Source organism: Anastrepha ludens, chromosome 3 (genome assembly GCF_028408465.1).
Source record: "Anastrepha ludens isolate Willacy chromosome 3, idAnaLude1.1, whole genome shotgun sequence".
Lineage (NCBI taxonomy): Eukaryota > Metazoa > Arthropoda > Insecta > Diptera > Tephritidae > Anastrepha > Anastrepha ludens.
Window position 1 is genome coordinate 103,802,764 of NC_071499.1, and position 20,015 is coordinate 103,822,778.

The following is a 20,015-nucleotide window of genomic DNA, read 5'->3' on the forward strand; positions in this document are numbered from 1 at the left end:
CATACACCCAAATCGAGAGAGAAAGTATGCACGCATTACGATGCGCCTAAAATGCGACGACCTGCTGCTGTTTTTTTATGTGAAGACGGAAGTGGCAACGCTTTAGGCTGTTGATGCATTTTTAACGAGCGCGACAAACAAATAAAGTGCGAAATTGAAATTCTAAAAATGAAATACAATTTTATAGGCAAAAAAAGTGAATTTGGCAATAAAAAGCATTGAAAATTCAACAATGCTTAAGGCAGATTTTTACATAAAAATAAATAAATTTTTAACTGTTATGCTTTTTCATAGGCATGCTTCATAAACTGTAATTGTTAGCGGCTTCGTTTTGTTTTGTTTTTTTTTTGTTGCACAAACAATAGCTACTACTGTGCGCGTGTGACAACAAAATGTTACAGGCGACATCAATTAAATTTGACGAGCTGCTGTAGCTGTTTTCTGCTTCACTCGCTTTTTTTAGCTGCCTAATTTTTTTCGCATTGCGCTGCAGTAAAAATCGTTAATTAAAACATTTTCGCCAGCATCCGCAATGATTTTCGGGTGAAAGAAAAAATGAAATAAAATAAAAGAAGAATACAAAAAAACATATCTTGCGCCAAAATGTATGCTTGGCTCCCTCGCCAACTGCAGATAGGTATTTACATACATATTTATTTTTTATTTAAGGAGGCAATTTAAATTCACCGTTTCCGTTGTTGCTTGTTGGCTGCCGCGTTGGCAAGGGAATGGGGATACTTTTTTCGCGAATCGACATTTCCATTCCTTTCTCGCCAGCAGCAACAAATGCGGAAAGTGAGTTAATTGCTGCCGTATGTGTGTATGTGTGCGTTTGCTCCTACGTACAGCAGGGGCTGCAGACAAGCATGAGTGCATAACTTGGTAAATCGTTTCTATGTCAACTCGATTTTTTTCGAGTTCTGAGTTTACACTTACATACATCTGCACACGCTCGCATACACACATACACATATATATTAACATATAAAAGGCGTACATGTGTGTTAATGGAAAAATTGCATAAATGCAAGCGCCATTGGACAATAGCCGTGTGGACAGAGCGAAAGTTGCTGCAGGTGATGTATGGCAGATATACAAACTATAAGCACACACACATATGCACATACACGCCCATCATACCATTTAACACTAGATTTACCAGAGCAGTAATTTTGACTGGTTGTGCGATTTCAATTCAAAACTCCTACTACATATAACATTTGCTTTCCGAAATGATGCTATGAACTTAATGTTACTTTATATATATTAATAACAAAGATATTTTTTGCTATTGACATTTATACCAGTACCCGTCAAAATGATGAAATTGCATGTTTCTATGCAGAAACGTGTGATTTCGGAGGAATCATGAGGAATATATCGCCAAGTGGATTCGTTCATTTCGTTATCAGCATTGAGCCGTTGCTATTATGTTCCTATTACAACCATATTTTGGAACATGTAAGTATTTGTACTGAGTTAGAAGCCTCTCGAGTTTTGGGGAAAAAACTGGATAATTACGCAAGCAAAATTGAAGGTATTTATTGCAATATTGTTCGTACGTGCGGCGTCTGGAGGAAATACTTTGAGGCTTCAATATTTGTAAAACAACAAGTGGGGGCCACTATTTTTCTCCAGCTCTATGTATAGACGAGATTTTATTTAGATTCTGCGATACACTCGTTTCGACAAAAGAAGTCAAAGGAGTCAACGTTTGCAAACAGACGGATGCTCTAGTTTGAGCAGTTTGGGATAAAGTTATTGAAAACAGTCAAAACTGCTTCAAACCGGGAGCTCATATTGCCGTGGATGAGCAACTGTTTCCAACGAAGGCCAGATACAGATTTACTTCGTATATGCCAAGCAAAACACATATGTAAATTTGGCATCCATTTTTGACTGGCGTCTGAAGTAGAGACGAAATGTGGCTAACCGTATTTAGAAAAAGGCTGATTATTATTGCAATATTCTATTTGGCATTATTACCGTGACACTTGTAGTTGGTAGTGCATTTCGAAATGCACCAACCTCCTAAGCGAGTTTGTCGTAATGAAACTTCTTGAAACGTATACCAAAGTATTCCTTTGGCGTTAAAATTAAGATCTAAAAATACTTCGTTGCTTGGAACAATACGTACAAACAGAAGGGAATTTTCGAAAACCTTGTTGTGCCAATGCAATAGATGCACACTAACCGTTTAAAAAAGCAAACCAAATAAAAAAGTGCTTATACTATGTACAAAGCATAAACATCAAAATTTATAAAGCTGCTAAGAAATTACCTGAAACTGTATCGTTTAATAATATAGCCGGCATAAACAGTTGAATATATTGTACAAAAACAAAACAGGAGAAAATATTTCAAATTCTCATAGTTGTTGTTGTTGTAGCAGCAAAAGCAAAAACATTCCCCATACATGTACGAGAAGTGCTGCTTAAATGATAGTCCTTGACCAGATATATAGTAAATCTGGGTCGTTCCGGTAACATAGAACCGACTGTCGGGGGCACGTATTTAGATTAGTAAAAGAACTTGCTTCAGAATTTCAGACTTCTCGGCAAAAACTGCACGAATATGATTTTCCAACTACAAGTGTCACGGTTTCTGTACGCAAATGATGCCAAATAGAATATTGCAATTATAATCAGACTACAAATATTTGTAAGACATGCAAAAAAAATATATGCGAGAGTGTACACACATGAAAATCTACCTATGTAGAAATTGTGACCGACAAAATGTAAACAATTAAGTATTTTGCTATTTGACGATGTCTATAAATTCATTTATCTATTATAACTAATATTGTTCAACTTCTTTTGTATTTTTTTAGGAGTCACAATAAGCAGTTTTTCTTTCATTTGGTCATTTTGACTGGTTTTGGTAGACAGAGGTATATTTAAATAGCTGGTAAATCTAGTGTTAAATGGTATATTGGTGGTAGCCGCTACCATAATAGGCCGTTGCAGCAGCGCAACCGTACCACTTCAAGTGTATTCAATAATAAATGACTTCGAACAAGGCTTTTGCTGCTCGCGAAACAAAATAAAAATAAAAACAATAATAAAAATGTATAAAATAAAGCGAGTACATAAAAGTAGATGTAAAATAACAAAGAAATGCAAAAAAGTCATCTCGAAAGTTAACGCACACAAAAGAAATTGCACCAAAAGTTTGCAGCACAAGAAATAATGGTTGTGGTGTTGCATACAAACAGGCGGCGGAAAGCCTACGGAAGCGATGTTTTACAGCAGCAGAGGAAGAGTAAAATACATATATAATTGAAGTAATTTAAGTTTACTTGCAGGCTTACTTTTTGTGCAATATTTATTGGTTATTGAATATTTTCTAGGTAATTTAAAAAGAAAAAAAAATAGCTCTAAGACAGCAATACGTGTTCAAAGTAGGCGGTGTAACTTGTTATTGTAACGCCATTTAAAAAATTCACTATTCCATTATATTATTTAGTCCTGCCATAAGTTCTGTTGCAAGTTAAGTCCGTGATAATAAATAAATATTAAAAAAAAGGATAATTTTCATTCAAAATCTGCGCGCTATGAATGCACGACATTGTTTTTTTCTTCAATGAGAGGCAAATACGCAACACCGTCAGGGGGAAACATATGAAAAATCAATGAACTTGCACCACTAAAATTTAATAACCGTAAAATTTGGTACATAATTTTTTTTTAATTCCGATTTTTTTTTTAAGGTTTCGAAATTTTAGAAGTCTTCTACAAAATTTGAAGCCCTGTCTGCTATGACATTCGTTTAAAAATTGAACTACAATATATTTTTATAAAAAAAAAAGGAAATTAAAAAAATTAAATTTTTATAAAATTCAATGAAATTAAAAAAATTAAATTTTTATAAAAAAATTAATGAAATAAAAAAAATACAATGAACTTTATTTTTATAAAAAAATAATGAAATTAAAAAAATGAACCATATTTTTACAAAAAATTAAAGAAAAAAAAAACAAATAAACTATATTTTTATAACAAATTAATGAAATAAAAAACAAATGAACTATATTTTTATAAAAAATTAATGAAATTAAAAAAAAAATTAACTATATTTTTATAAAAAATTAATGAAATTAAAAAATATATAGTAAACTAGACTGCTATGATATTCGTTGTAAAATGAACTATATTTCTATAAAAAATTAATTTTTTTTTTTTACTGAAGCGTTATAAAATTTGTATACATTTCATGGTATTACGCCTAGCCTAAGCTAACAAAAGAGCAAATAAAAAAAGAAAAATGGAATCATCCCCAGAAGTCGGTCCACCTACTCAAAAGGAGCAGGTTAAATTGCTAGAGCTACGAACACCGCCAATAATAATAACAAATCCAAAAATAAATCACCAACAACTTCAAAACAAACTGAAAGGTAACATAAATAATGATTTTATAATTAAGCTGATTGGCAAAGATATATATAAAATCAATGGAATCAAAAATGGAAGCGATTACAGAAAAATTACAAAAATATTTACTGAACAAGCAAGGCAGATAAGGGTAGTGGTTAAAGACCTACATCACACATGTCAACCTGAGGATATCATTGAAGATCCGCAAATACAAGGTTTAAAGGCTACAAACGCATATAGAAAATTGAAATGGAAAACCAAAGAGCCCTTAAACATGTTTACCCTTAAAATTACCCAACTTAATTCCTCAATGCAAATTCTGCCAGGGTTTTATACACACCAAGAACTATTGTTGCAAGCCTCCAAAATGTGTTGAGTGCGCTGGTAATCATTGAACTCTTGAATGCAAGAAACCAGATAAAGAACCACCAAAATAAAAAATTAACGAAATTAAAAAAAAAATTAAATTTTTATAAAAAATTAACGAAATTAAAAAAAAATAACTATATTAATATTAAATTTTTATAAAAAATTAATGAAATTAAAAAAACGAACCATGTTTGCACAAAAAATTAATGAAATTTAAAAAAAAAAAAGAATTATATTTTTATAAAAAAATTAATGTAAACTAAACAAAAAACATCGTTTTTCTAATTAGCGTACGGAAAGTGTACATTAAAAATAACGAGCAGTTCAATTTTTCAGGTCCCAGACTCTCGTAGCGATAGTCTAGAAGAAGTTGCTGAAAGCAAATAGACTGCGGTAAACGCAGAGAACATCCACAGACGACCTTATTTTATTGCATATTTCTCGGAGCAAGTAAGGCGTATTTTGTTAGCATACTTTTAGGGGTAAAATTTGTATTTCTTTGAAAATGCAAAATTTATTTGTAACTATTTTCAGACAATCATTAAAGCTGAAATTTGTGTATGAATTTTACATAAGTAAAAGGACAGAATCTAAGATCTAAAATATTTCCATTGCACGTTTTTCACATTATTTACAGCTTCTTAAAATTTCCCTAAACACTTATCCAGTCCATGTCCACTAACTCGAGCTGAGTTCTTCTAGCACGGAAGGGTCATCAACAAAAATGGCGGCTCAGCAGCCGACTTTCGCCGTCGAATATCGCAGAGTCGTGCTGTGTTTGGTCTTTTGGACAAAGTGTGGAGATCATTACATACACCCAGGCGCACGAAATTGAGGATCTTTGAATCTAATGCAAAGACAGATATTTATCAAACGCAGTCTTCGCAAAATTGTGCGCTGCGTTTTCTGACCTGATGCCATCACCAACACCGACCTCTGGGCGACTTGAATCCGACGGCGAAAGTGGCAATTGATCGGTCACACACTGTGAAAACCACATGAAGATATCACAAAAGCAGCCCTAGACTGGAACCCGCAAGGCTGTCGGAGATGTGGTAGGCCATCTAGCACATGGAGGCGACCAGTGGAAGCAGAAGCGCTACTAGCTGATCGCACTTGGCGACAAATCAAACTCTTAGCTTTAAATGAATCGAATTTTTATGAGGCCCTTTGTGCCACCAAGGAACTGCGGGAAAATTTAAATATATGTATGCATGTACATCTATGTGTATTTTTGCACGTGTGTATGGCCATATGTATATACAACTCGCTGCTGATCAAAGTACAATTCAATAAAATAACACTGCCACATTATTGAACAACAAGAAAATGCATAAAGAGAATAAATTCTCTTTCAACACAAACACGTGAGAGTGTGTGTGTGTGTGTATGAGATTCACACAAAGGACGAAAACCATTAGCGTCCGTCCAATAATGTTGGTAAAGTAGAGAAAGGCACTAGCGTGTATGTATATGCACGAATAGTGAGAGTGTGGTAGTAAATGCGAGGGTCGGAGGTCAGCATTCGGCTCTCCTGTCGGCGTCCTGCTGTCAAAAAGTGTCAGTTTAATTAAAAATTTTGTTTAAGCTCGCCGCATAAAAGCACGTAGCAAACACATAGGCGCATATGTGTATGTATGTAAGCGACACACACATACTTGCACGCTAATGCAGTTTACCTTTACTGCACACAACTTTTCTCCACAAATTTCCCCCTTTTTTCACTCCGCCTTGCATTATGAGTCGCCTTAAATATGCACTTTGGCCTGCGGTTTTTTCGCTTCAATCGCTTTAAAATATTTGCCGTTGCATTTTTATTGCAGCAAGCGCATTAACTTGCTTTTTTCTTCTTGTTCTTTCAAAAGAATTAATTCACCGAATTCGCCACATCAACTTTTCTTGTTTTCTGCTTAATTCAATTCCTTCACATGAATTCGCAAACGAAAATTATAATTTTTAACAGTTAACCCATAATGTAAATATGTACATTTGGTTTTGCTTTTCTTATTAATAGTTTTGTTTTCGTTTGATGCCACTTACCTTTACCATCCATGGCATTACTGCCTTCAGTCGTTAAAAGTGTTATTGATGCTGCAGTTGCTGGCGAGGCGTTCACGGTCACACCGCTGCCCATCGCGGCCGGTGTCGTCGCACTATTTGTAGTCAACGTTGTTGTGAGCGATACACCAACAAGTGTGGTTGTTATTGCGCCTGCTGTTGTGGCTGCCGCTATACCAGCACCAGTCAAAGCATCCATAGCATTGCTGTTGCTGCTATTGTTGTTGCTGTTGGCAGGATTAACACTAAGTGCGTGTATATTCGTAGTGGAGTTGGATAAAATGGAGGAGGAAGAGTTGTTGTTGTTCGTATTTGTGTTTGTGCTGGAGGAGGAGGAGGAGTGTGTGGTAGAAGCATCTGCATTCGTCGTAACGTCGAGACGCTTCCGTTTTGGATCACTGCAAATTGGGGGAGAACGAAAGAAAGAAATTTATTAAAAATTATTTGGCAAATAAAATAAGGCAGCATTTTTTTGTAAAATATCTACATACATATTTTTTATACTTAGCTACCAAAAAATGTAAAACAAAAACATGTAAGCCAAAAAAAAAACTTATACTAATAACGTTTACTAGTCTGCACTAAGCGAAATAGCTAACACATGGGCTGAAAAGTTCCGAGCCTAACACATTGATGGCACTTGTTTTATTGCCTTCACCTCTTTTTCAGTTAGTACTAACCTTTAAAAAACAGCTGTTAAAATTTGATGATATTCTATTCATTACTTCGTTAGTTATTGTACTAAGAGTGACGCTACTTTTGTTATTTTCAAAATAATGATCAAATAATGGATTCCGTGTTCGCTCCTTGATGGGGGAAAATAACATTCAAGCAAAGCAATGGTTTTAAAAGTGTTATGGAGACTCCGCTCCATCAGAAGCAACAGTAAAACAATGGTTTACTGACTTCAAATGCGGTTGCAGAGACACCGATGATGCACAAGGCAGTGGACGTCCAAATGAGACGGTAACACCAGAAAGCATCAAAACAACCCACAAAATTGTTTTGAATGATTGAAACGTGGTGATTCTAACATGAACCTGAAACTAAGCGTCAAAGTGCCGAATGGAAGGCCTCAGACGAGCGAAAAATCAAGTCGATGCTCATTAGGCTTTTACGACCCAAGAGAATTGTCCACAGGGAGTTCGTGCCAACGGGTCAAACCGTCAATGCAATTCTCCATCTTGGCATTTTGAAGCGTTTGTTACATCGCATTCATCGAATTCGCTCTGAATACCGCGAAGGCGCTTATTGCATGATAATGCACCATCTCCTCGATCCACTCTTATGCCTGATTCTTTGACTAGAAATCGCATTTTAACCATCAATCACTGATGGTTCGCCTGATATGGCTCCCTGTGACTTCTACCTATTCGGAAAATTGCATTTGGCCATGAAAGGAAAACGTGTTGCGTCCGTAGAGGCCATACAAAAGGCTTGTACCGACATCCTGATGGACATTCCGGTCAATGACCTGAAACACTCTTTCGAAAAGCTTTTAGCTTTATTGAATAAATAAACTCGAAGTTATCAGAACAAAGCTCCTGTCGTTTCTATTTTAGCTTAGTCTTGTATATTTTGGACTTCACCTTGTATGTTGCCACATTTCGTATTTTCAAATCCAAATGGTTGAAAATGTAGTTTGAATTATATTTGAAACCAGAAACTATTTAGGATAATTAAGCAGTTGGCGCGATTAAGCGGGAACCGCTTAAGGGAGTGAGGAACCTAAAGGCGTGAGACAGTTAAGCACGATTCGAGCATGCCTCCAAGTCTAGAAAGCCAGGAATGAAGTAGTGACAACTGGATCAAGAACAAAGAAGGCAAATTCAAGTGGCCATTAAAATAGGTACGAAGCGGACCCATGTAGATATGATATAATTCTATAATTTTACAATTCTATAATTTTACAATTCTATAATTTTATAACTTTTTTTTTAACGAAGTTACCATTTTTTTGCTTTGGAATGACCATCGAACTTTTATATTTTTATCATTTTTAATTATCAATTTTTATAGTTTTCGAATATACGAATAACTCGAAAAGTTATGAGAATCCCACTATGAAATTTGCAGGAACTACTGCGTATACTCTCAGCTACTAATAAAATAAATTTAAAAAGTCTGAGGGGTAGTCAAGTCAAATATTACAACAGCAAAAATTTAAATAAAAAAAAAAAAAATTGATAAAAAACAAAATTTTATAAAAAAAAAATTTAAATAAAAAAATTTTATAAAAAAAATTCTCTAAAAAAATTAAATAAAAAAAATTTCCAAAAACTTTTAATTATCCCAAAAAAATTTAAATAAAAAAAAATTCCCCAAAAAATTTAAATAAAAACCAAAAATTCTCAAAAAAATTTTAACAAAAAGAAACCATTGTTCACTGAAAATGTTTTCAAAAAGTATATTTTAGCCTCTAATGTCCTATGTGCGGTGAGGGATTGAGGACCACAGACAAGCGAAAGAGATATTTTAGCCTAAATAATGAAACATAAAAACAATAAAACAATAAATATACAAAAATGTTAAAAAGAAAAAGCGAAGCATAGTTCACTTTGAAGAACCCTATACATAATTTTCAACATTGAATAAATCTGAAAATTTTTAAATTTTTTTCAACTAACTTTTACTCTACTCTTACTCCACTCAAGCCTACAAATAAAGCAATTTTTAATTTTAATTGACGACATTGGCCAAAATAGTTGTTTCACTTGGCATGAAATCGCTCAGTAGTAGCTTTCTCTGTGCTCGATTGATCGGTTGATAAATATCGATGACCTATTTTAGTGACCATTTGTGAATTTTCCTAATAACCCATTTTTCCCGAATCAGTTGTGTTTGCAATTTATGCATTATTAGGTGCATTCCGTAGAATGCAAAGTGGCTTTAATATCCGGTGATTTTCGGGCATTCATACTAAAATACATTTTACTACTAACAACGCGCTTATGTTCTGTCAAGCCAAGTGCTCAAATTCTGCTCTCTTCACATTTACTCTATTCTTCTCCCATTTACTGCTCTTCTTCTGAATACTTACCTAACATCTGAGTTGCCATCTTTGCCGGCGCCAATGCCTTCCACTTGCGCCGCCTTGAGTTTTTGCCCAAGAAAATTGCCAGCAGTTGTTGAGGTAGTGGGTGTGGCCACACTATTACCGCTACCCAGCTTGTTAACGCCAACCGCATCTACGGCGTTTACGCCCGTGCCGACCGTTGCTGTTGTGGCTGCTGTCCCAATCTTATCACCCACAGCAATAATTTTTCCATCTTCATTGGACGCTGCCGCCGCCACAGCCTGTGCCATTGTAGCAGCATAAATAGTTTTGATGCCATTCGGTGTGTTGCCGGGCGTGTGATGCGCCACGGCGGACACGCTATTTGTGGCATTAACATTGGTGTTGCCCGGCGGTGGAGCGGTGTTTCCACTACTGCTGCTGCTGCTACTAACGGCACTCTTTTCGTCTGCCAACTTTTTACTGCCCACTACTTCTGCTTCATTATTCGCCACGATTGCACCGGAAGTTGATGTGAGCTTTTTGCTGTTCTCGTCAGCACTACTACTAGCAGCATTGCTGGTGTTATTGGTGGTGGTTGTTGCAGGTGCTGCAATTGTGCTTGTTGCATTCGCTTTGCTGGCATTCGTCTCATCGGCTTTCGCTTTCGCCGCAGTGCCACTCTGTGCTGCATCCGTCGTTGCGGTTGTTGCTTGCTTGCCGACTGTTGCTGAGCTTTCGGAAGCTTTTTCAACTTCGCCAGCTTTTGGCGGCACTGCTGTGGTGCCACTTGTTGCGGTGGTGCTGTTGCTGCTATTGGACGTGTTGTTGGATTTTTGTGTAGCTGCTGCGGACGCAGCTGTCGCTTTGCCTTTGGCTGCTTCAGTCGTGTCTGCGGCAGCTGTCGTTTCCGTGGTTGCCGCAGTAGCATTGCTGCTATCTCCCTTGCTGGTGGACTTGGCTTGAGCAGTAGCTGCAGCTTTCGCCGCATCCGCTGCTGCACGCTCGGCCGCACGTTCTGCACGCTCGGCACGTTCACGTTCTGCCGCAGCCGAACGCCCACCGGTCTTCTGCTGTTGCTCGCGCTGCAAACGCGTTGTCACACCCGTTGTCAGCGAGTCGATGATGCATTGCGTCTGTTGCTGTTGTGCCTTTTGCGGGTTACGCGATGAGCGAGTACGTTGACGCGATTTGCGCAGCAATTGCTTATAGTTCTCCGTCTTCTTGCTGAGGTAGTAGTAGCGTACGCAGTCCTGTGCCGATTTGCGATCCAAACTGGCAGCGATAGCGCCAAAGTTTTTCGGATGCTGCAGGAATTTTTCTTTAAAAACCTCTTTTTCGCCCGCAGTCCATACGTTCAGTGTTTGTCGCTCCTTATGCACCGCCACCATATCCTCAATGTAGCCGTTCTCGTTGTGGTAGACGCAGCGACGTTGACGCGCATCAAACATCAAAGGCGGTATAACGGCATAGGAGCGCATCTTCTTGTCCTCCATTGCCTGCTCTTGCAGGCCGTCCATAATTTCCTCCAAGTCAGCCTCAGACTTGATGCGCGATCCAACGCGATTAAAACGCTCTTTGTCCTCGCGCTGTTTTCGCAGCTCCGTAAACACTTTCTCGAAGAACTCGCGATTCTTAGCCTCCCGTGCCTTTCGCTTTGCGCTACCCTCCGACTTTTCGACGCGCTTTTGCCACTCACTAGACATATGCGCATATGTCTCCACCAACCCAGTATTGTGTGCCCAACGCTCGTTCTTCAGCTTGCGTATGTGTTCCAGCAGCGGTGTGCGTATCGTTGTGTGATGCTGCTTAATCAGCGTCTTCAGTAACTCAACGTCCAGCGGTTGATTGTATAGCGGCAATATGTTGGCGTTGCCGCAATGGCTGAGTATGGAATGTCGCATGGCGGCCGTTTTACGGTTCACCTCGTATATTTTCTGCGCGGTTGTCTGCAATCGCCACGAATGCTTCATCTTCGCTGCATCGTCATTCTCATCAGCAAGCAGCGCCTGCTCGCGCTGTTGTTTACTAAGTGCGACCTTGTCTTTGAGGCCTTTCTCCTGCTTGCGCAGCGTCTCCATTGTGTTCTCCGCGCTATGTATCTCTGCGTCAACCTTCTGGATTTGTGTTAGCAGGTCTTCAGTAACAGCGCTGCCGCGTTCTTCGACGTTATCGCTTGGCAGTGTAGGTGAAATGGCTTCGACTTGCGGATGGTAACCCTCTGATGAGGATGAAGAACTTTTCGTCGGTAGTGGCGCTGCCCCACCACTTGTAATCATGGTGGATGCGTTGGGTGTCGCATTGATGACACCCACACCAACGCTCACACTCCCAACATTACTGCTTCCACCCATTATTGTGCCCGGCATGCCGCGATTCGTAGGCGGCGTGGCTGCTGATGGCAACAACGGCGGTTGCGTTTCCACTTTCAGCTGCTGCATCGCTGCGGGTGGCGGCTGGGCATGCACCACGTGGCTACTTGACACCACAGTCAAATGCGGATGGTGAACCGACTGCTGCAGCATTTGAGCTGCGCTGTTACGCAAATTGCCGCCTGTTATCAGTTGTTGCTGCTGCTGCTGTTGTTGCGCGGCAGCAAGCGATGCGGCCGATGGTGATGGCTGGCGCGGCTGTTGTTGTGCGGCATTCGCTACTTTAGGTGGCAGGTGATTTGTGTTGCTGACCGTATTCGACGTCACATCGCTCAGCCGCAACTTCTTGTATGGTTGTCCTCCTGGATCGGGTGGTGCCTGTGGTAGTTGCGTGTGCTGTTGCTGTTGTTGTTGTTGCTGCTGCTGTAACTGCTGATGCTGCTGCTGCTGCTGTTGTTGTTGCTGCTGCTGCTGTTGCTGTTGATGATGTTGTTGATTGCGCGCATTCGCCACCGCCACAGCGTTAGCATTCGCCAGATACTCACTGGAATAGTGCGCGTGAGCTGGCAATACTATACGCCGTATTAAGCTGGCATTATTGCCAGCTGCTGTATTTGCATTGAGGGGTGATGGTGCGCCACCACCGCCTCCGCCGACAGCGTTAGCGCTACTAAGCACATGCGCTGCATTGGCCGCTTGTTGTCCTGAGGGTGGCGGCTGGTGCGCGAAATGCAAAGCTTCAAGGTGGGCTGCGCTCCCGATGCTGGGTGGTTGCGGTTGCAGAGCGCCGCCCGTCACTTGCACAACACCGGTCGGTACCTGTGCGCTGGCAGCGTTACCGCCTGCTGCCACTGCAGCAGCTGCTGCGGCGCGTTGGAATTCGGGCGCCATCTGAGGTATTCGCGTGTAAGGGTTGTCGCGGTACTGCGCGCCCGGGCCGATGCCATACGAGCTTTGCTGAATATAAGGATGTGGCGCTTCCCGCACCGCATTGAGCTCTGCGTATTTGGCATACGTATTAGCGGCGGCCGCTGAGCCGGGACCGGGTCGTGGTGGGGATAGGGGACTAGCTGCCGAACGGGCGTTCTGTTGTTGTTGCTGCTGCTGCTGCTGGTGATGGTGGAGATGGTGTTGTTGTTGCTGCTGCTGCTGCTGCTGTTGTTGATGCTGTTGCGCAGCCGCTTGTTGTTGCTGCTGTTGTGCAGCCTGTTGCTGTTGTTGTTGCTGATGCTGCTGCTGCTGTTGTTGTTGGTGCTGTTGATGCATCTGATGTATTTGCTGGTGTAGCTGTTGTTGGGCGGCGACAGCGGCGGCTGCTGCTGCATGCGAAGATGGTGGGCCGAGAACGCCACCGCCCTTCGCGTAAGACTGCGACCCGTCGATTGGCCTGTAAAATCAGAATTTGGCGAAAAACAACAGATTATTAGATTTATTTGTAACAATAATGGATTTACGAATACAAAAAAGATTAAAATATTAATTTTAGTGTGAAATAAGAAGTACGAATTGAAAGCAATTTTTTACACATAGACAGGACAATCAGAATCACTCAGGCACAGTATTCATAAGCTGATGAAACATCCTGCAAAATTGTTACTGGTGAAATAGAAATAAAGAAAATATTGTAGATGAGGAAAATTTCTAAATTTGCATTCTTAATATCAAACATTTTTTTGTATTTTAATTGATCAAAAAAATCTTTAAATATTTCCGAATTCTATAAAGGTTTAACACACACAACATCAGCTATCAAGACTACTTTGACTGACTTTGACGTTCCCACGACAGTTGGTTCTACGTTACCGGAACGACCCGAATTTATATCCGGCCAAGGACTGTCACTCCAGCAGCATTCCCCGTACGTGAATGGGGAATGTTTATGCTGCTACAACAACAACAACTTTGAAAGGTTTTCTTCCTAGAAATTGGTTTGGTGCAATATTTTAGTGTTTTTGGTTTCTTTATTTATTTATTTATTAGAATTAATACAATATATAATACTAAAACTAATACAAGAACGATCACTAGCTGCCAGGGCCTACATCTCGATAGTTACATAGAACAGTCTCTGTTATTATTAGCAAATCATATTAACATAAATCATAGCAGTTAAGTTACAATCTTTCAAAAAATTATTTAACGCAGTTATATTGGTGGTAGAAACAGTAGCCAGTAGAGCAGAAGGTTTGGTGGGTCCGAAGTGTTTTTTCCTGAAACTTTCTAAGGTGCGACAATCACTTAAAAGATGGTCAGCTGATGCGTTATTATCACAAAATGGACATTGTTGTTTGGTACCTCTTGTGAGGAGGTGTTGGTGTGTGAGTTTAGAATGTCCGATTCTGAGTCTGGCGAACTGGCTTGATAAATATCGAGGTGTACTCGTATTGCTTGGGTATAAAGGTGGTTTGCGCCTGTCGTTGAATTCAGTATACCGATGACTAAACGTATACCATTCAGTCAGTTGAATCGAGTCAATATGTTTTTTTTATATGCCTATGTAAATCATTCTCTGAATAAACTCTCTCGAGCTGTTTCGTCGGCTCGCTCGTTGCCTCGGATGCCTTTATGGCCTGGTACCCACATAATGCTGATCTTTTTTAAGTTCCGTATACAAAGGTCTCTTATTTTTTCAACCAATTTACTACTACTATAAATGTTTTATATGGATATAAATGAGGAATCTTCCTTTAATACACTGCGCGAAATCCGCTGCTTTGTATATGGCCATTGCTTCCGCTGTGGACACCGAACAGTGTTCAGGTAACTGGCCTCCAGAAATGAGCAATAGAAATTGGTTTGGTGGAATATTTTAGTGTTTTTGGTTTCTTTATTTATTATTAACGATTTGAAGAAAAGGCAGAGAAAAGGAAAAAATTAGGTATCGGCAATGATTGAATTTTTATTTTTGGAAGTTTTGAAAGCAAAGAAAATTTATGAAGGGATGTTGAAAGTGTATAAGGACTTTTCGCCATTAATCAGTACAGTAGAAAGATGGGTTGCTGAATTTAAACATGATCGTACAAGCCTTCAAGATGATCCACGTCAAGGACGTCTAAAAACCGCAACAATATCAGAAATCGTAGAAAAAACACAGGAAATTGTATTGGAGAATCGTCGAATGGTGACTGAAAGAAATTTAGTAGAAGCCCTAGGCAACTCATTGGGCAGTGTAAGCAATATTTCGACTGAAGTATTGGGTTTCAGAAAACTATGTGCATAATGGGTGCCGCATTCGCTAAGAACAGAACAAAAACACAGTCGCATGCGACTTTCTCAGCAACATTTAGAGCGTTTCCGCACAGATAAAGTGGATTTTGTGCATCGATTCATCACTATGGATGAGACTTGGGTCTATCATCACGATTCTAAAGCAAAACAAGAGGCTAAAGAATAGTGTGAACCTGGGTCTTCGTCTCCGAAACGAGTTCGCGTCCAAAAATCGGCCAAGAAGGTGTTAGCATCAGATTTGTGGATCACTTGCACACTGGTAAAACAATAAATTCTGAATATTATTGTAACCTTTTAGACCAGCTGAAGGGAAAAATTGGTAAAAAATAATAATATAATAATAATAAAGAAAAAAAATCTTCTTCTTCAGAACAACGCACCGAGTCACAAGCGCATTTTGACAATGGCAAAAATCCACGAATTAAAGTTCGAATTGTTGGAGCATCCATCGCATTTACCAGCTTTGGCTCCTCCTAGCGACTTCCATCTGCTTCCAGACCTAAAAAATGCATGCGTGGAAAGCGTTTCTCATCAAAGGGTGCGATCATAACAGCTGTGGAAGCGTATTTTGCAACACTTTCAGATTCTAAATTCAGGGAAGGAGCTCATAAATTAGAATCTCGTTGGCACAAGTGTATTGCTGTTCAGTGAGACTGTATTGAATAATAAAGTGCATTTCAAACCATAAAATTGCGATTTTCTTATCGAACCGCAAAACTTGTTGAACAACCTAGTGTATCAGTTTCTTTTATTAGTGAATACAAGAATCAATGTGTGTCCCTGTATTGCAGGTGAGGCACGGCAAGTTCTGCGAGCTAGACATTCCTTCCAGCACCGACCAGTTTTTTGAGGACTGCTTTAGGATGAGACAATATTTCTTTGCCTTTTGATGTAACGTCCATGTCATGTCCATTGCAAAAACTGATACAACGCATAGGAAATGCATCCCTTTAGACAAACTTATCGCGATTGCTTTATGTGCGCTTAGTTCCTCAGCTGAATAGAGGACGATCGTCAGACTGTTCGGAGTGTCAAAAGGAAACGTATGCAATATTTTACAAGATTTTTAATCAGCGATCTGGGATGAGCTCAGTGAGGTCTTCGACAGGCCATGTCCTCCACTTCTGACCACAAACTGTAGTGCAGTCGATTCAGATCTGGGCTTCCAGACGGTCTATCTTCTGCAGTCATGAGCCCAGGATTATTGGTTTTTGAGGTACGATACACTAGACAGGGTTAGCTTACTGGGTCGGGAAAAACCCGAGTCATTCTGGTCATCCGAGGAATTGGTTTTTAGTAACTGTTGGGTGGTTTTTGGCTTAAGGGCTGGAGCGGAATCTTGCTGGAAGATCCAACGCTCTCCCCATTGAAGAGGGTACTGCTCAAATGCTTCACCACGCCCTCTAGGCCATCCTCCTGGTACACTTTTGCCCCGGTCGTAACCTCTTTTTCGCAGAAATGAAGAGATGTAACGCCTTTGCAAGACACTCCCCACCAAACCATTACGAAGGAAATATTCAAATATATTTCTATACAAATCGGTAGTTACCACAAAAAGGCTGCTTGATCTGAGCACAATACTGTATATGCTTAAGAAGTACTCAAGTTCGTAATCTATGCAATCAAGAATTCATTTCTCGGTTTACATCACCTTGTTTGGGCTGAAAAAAAATTAAAAGCTAGCATACAAACCAATTTCCCGTATAAAAACGAGTATAAAAATAAAAATTACTCTGTTTAGTTTATAATACAATTAATTTAAATTTATTTACTGCATTTAATGCATTTAATGACTTAAAATTACAGCTTAACTCTCTTACTCCAGCTTATTTGAGTTCAATTCACATACTTTTCCAGTACCAGTAAGCCGTTTATTTTGAAAAACTTCAACTTATAGTAAGATACAGATAACTTATTTTTATATTTGTAAAAAAAAAAAACAAAAAAAATATTCACTCTTAAAGAAATATTTCTTCAAATACAAATACACAAAACTTGCAGATGATTTGTTTAAATCAAAGTAAAAAACTTATTCCAGTGGCAACCGTGAAGGTTAAAAGAGGATAAAAAATTCAACGTAAATTTAAAGTAGACAATGAAAACTAACAATAAGTGAATTTAATTACGTAATAAATACAGAACTTATTGAAACAGTATTATTATCAATACAAAGAATTAAAAACAAGCTAATGAAATAGTGAACAGCAAGCGCAAAATAAACGTGGCTAAAGAAGCCAAAGGGCACCCGCGCACAAGAATCATCAAGCTTGCAAAAAAGGACAAAAATTGGCAATTTCGAAAGCAACATAATTATTAAACCCTTAACGACTACAAAAAATGCCACCAAAAAAGAAGAACCCAGATACGAAAAAAGACCACCATGGACACTTTATTGCATTCAATGACTCTAACACTGAATGCAAACAAACTAAAACAAAAAACATTCCATGGCAGTTGGTTCTACGTTACCGGAATAAGAAGGGTTTCTCCCGACCAAGGACTGCCGTACAAGGAAATTAAGCCTGTCTAGAGAACTGTACCCCACCCCTCGCCTATCGCCACTAGACTCAGTTCCCCGTGACCACCAGGGAACCTTTATAGTCTTCATTGACTCAAAAACCGACGGACAGAAAAGAAAACCTATAAACGTTATAGCAGTGTCCAACCTATTAAAAAAAACTAAAGATTGTCAAATTAAAGGGAGTGAGTGAAAGTGGACTACTAAAGGGTTAAAATGACGTAGAACTGAAAAAAGTCTTTAAATCATCGATACAGATATTAAAACTGATCAGATTAGAACAAAGGGACAGAGACGACAAAGAAAAAAAAACCGTAAAAATCTTCTTTAAAGGTCAAAATATCCCAGACAAAGTGACTTATGCCTACACCAAGATAAAAGTACAAACATATATACTATCCCAATGTTAACATGCTTTAGATTTAACCATTTCGCACAACATTGCAAGGAAAAGACTGAAAGATGCAGGAAATGCTTTAAAGCTCATGAACAAGAGGGGCAATGCAAATAACTGGTATCCGTCAACTACAAATTCGAGCACGCTCCAATGGCGAAAGATTGCCCAGCAAGAGTGGGGGTATTTTGTTTTTTTGTTGCAATTTATTCATGTTACGCTCGGTAGTCGTTGGATTTTCGTCGCTATCTGTACAGTTTTTGTTAGTTTTTGTTTGAAATTCGATTCGCGGGCACGTGTTTCGGCATTGTTTGCTTAAAAGTAAAAGTCGTTCGTTGAAATGCCAAATAAACGTAAGAAAAATACTTTGTCTTTGGAAACCAAAGTGCAGATCTTGGAAAAGCTTGACCAAGGTATTCAAGGGAAGCGGTTAGCCCTAGAATTTGATGTGGCGCCATCTGCAATCACCTATATCAAATCTATGAAATCATCAATTTTAAGCGCTGTTTCTAATACCTATCATAAGGCTAACAAAAAATCATTGCATATCGCTGAATATCCAAAAATGGAAGCAAGTCTTTATGAGTGGTTTTTAAATCAACGCGAAAAAAAGTGTACATTAACTGGGCCAATACTAAAGGAGAAAGCCAAACAAATATTCAAAGTGGAATATCCCGATAAAGATGAAAGTACATTTAGCGCAAGTGATGGATGGTTTAGCAAATTTAAAAAACGACACGGAATACGTTTTTTAAAAATTTGTGGCGAGATTCTCTCTAGTGATGTTGCTTCAGTCACCCCGTTTATTCACAGATGTCGTGCAAAAGTCGATGAGATGGGGCTAATGGAGTCACAAATATATAATGTAGATGAAACCGGATTATTTTACCGTTGTTTACCTGACAAAACATACGTCTCTCTTTTCGAGAAAACCGCCCCCGGGTATAAAATCCAGAAGGAACGAATTTCAGTGTTACTTGGTGTAAATTCTGATGGATCACATAAATTAATGCCATTAGTAATTGGAAAAGCAAAAAAACCAAGAAGTTTCGAAGGATTCAATAATCCACTCCATTACAACTTTTCAAAAAATGCTTGGATGACATCTCGGATTTTTCATGATTGGTTTCACAACATATTTATTCATGAGATAAGAAAAAACTTTGTTTTTAGGTTCAGTAATTCCAAAATATTTTCAATTCACAGGTGATTCGTTTCTCTCAGGAAAATAATTTGCCTCCGAAGGCAATTTTGCTAATTGACAACTGCTCTGCTCATGCACCAATTGAGAAACTTCAAAGCGACGATGGAAATATAATTGCATTTTTCTTTCCACCAAATGTAACAGCAACTTTACAACCAATGGATCAGAATCCTATTAAGTTAACCAAGCTAAACTACAGAAGTATGCTTCTTTCTCAATTAATTGCTGAAGGAGGTGACCTCAAGGTTCGCTTGAAATCCTTTTCAATTCGAAATGCAATCATGCTATTAAAGCAAGCTTGGTATGCTGTTCCAGAAAGAGTAATAAAAAAAGTCCTGCTCAAAGTTGAACAACTGGGACTCTGATCAGTGTGAAAGTGATGACGATGATGTGCCACTAGCACAGTTACTGCAAAAAGATCAAGACTGCAATGGAGCTCTTCAGGCAGCTCAAGCACTTTTAACAGAAATAGAGCCAACTAATAACATTAGCATACCAGAA

General features: G+C 39.0%; 1 protein-coding gene across 3 annotated transcripts in view; it reads right to left on the bottom strand.

Moving 5' to 3' along the window:
- Window positions 1–20,015, bottom strand: part of LOC128858660 (uncharacterized) — a 160,288-nt gene that overhangs the window by 49,411 nt on the left and 90,862 nt on the right. For all 3 annotated transcript variants that reach the window (XM_054095106.1, XM_054095107.1, XM_054095108.1), the window contains exons 3-4: window positions 9,844–13,557; window positions 6,786–7,201 (exon numbers count right to left, since the gene is read on the bottom strand). In XM_054095106.1, the coding sequence (XP_053951081.1) occupies window positions 6,786–7,201; window positions 9,844–13,557 (4,130 nt within the window). The remainder of the gene's footprint in view (window positions 1–6,785; window positions 7,202–9,843; window positions 13,558–20,015) is intronic.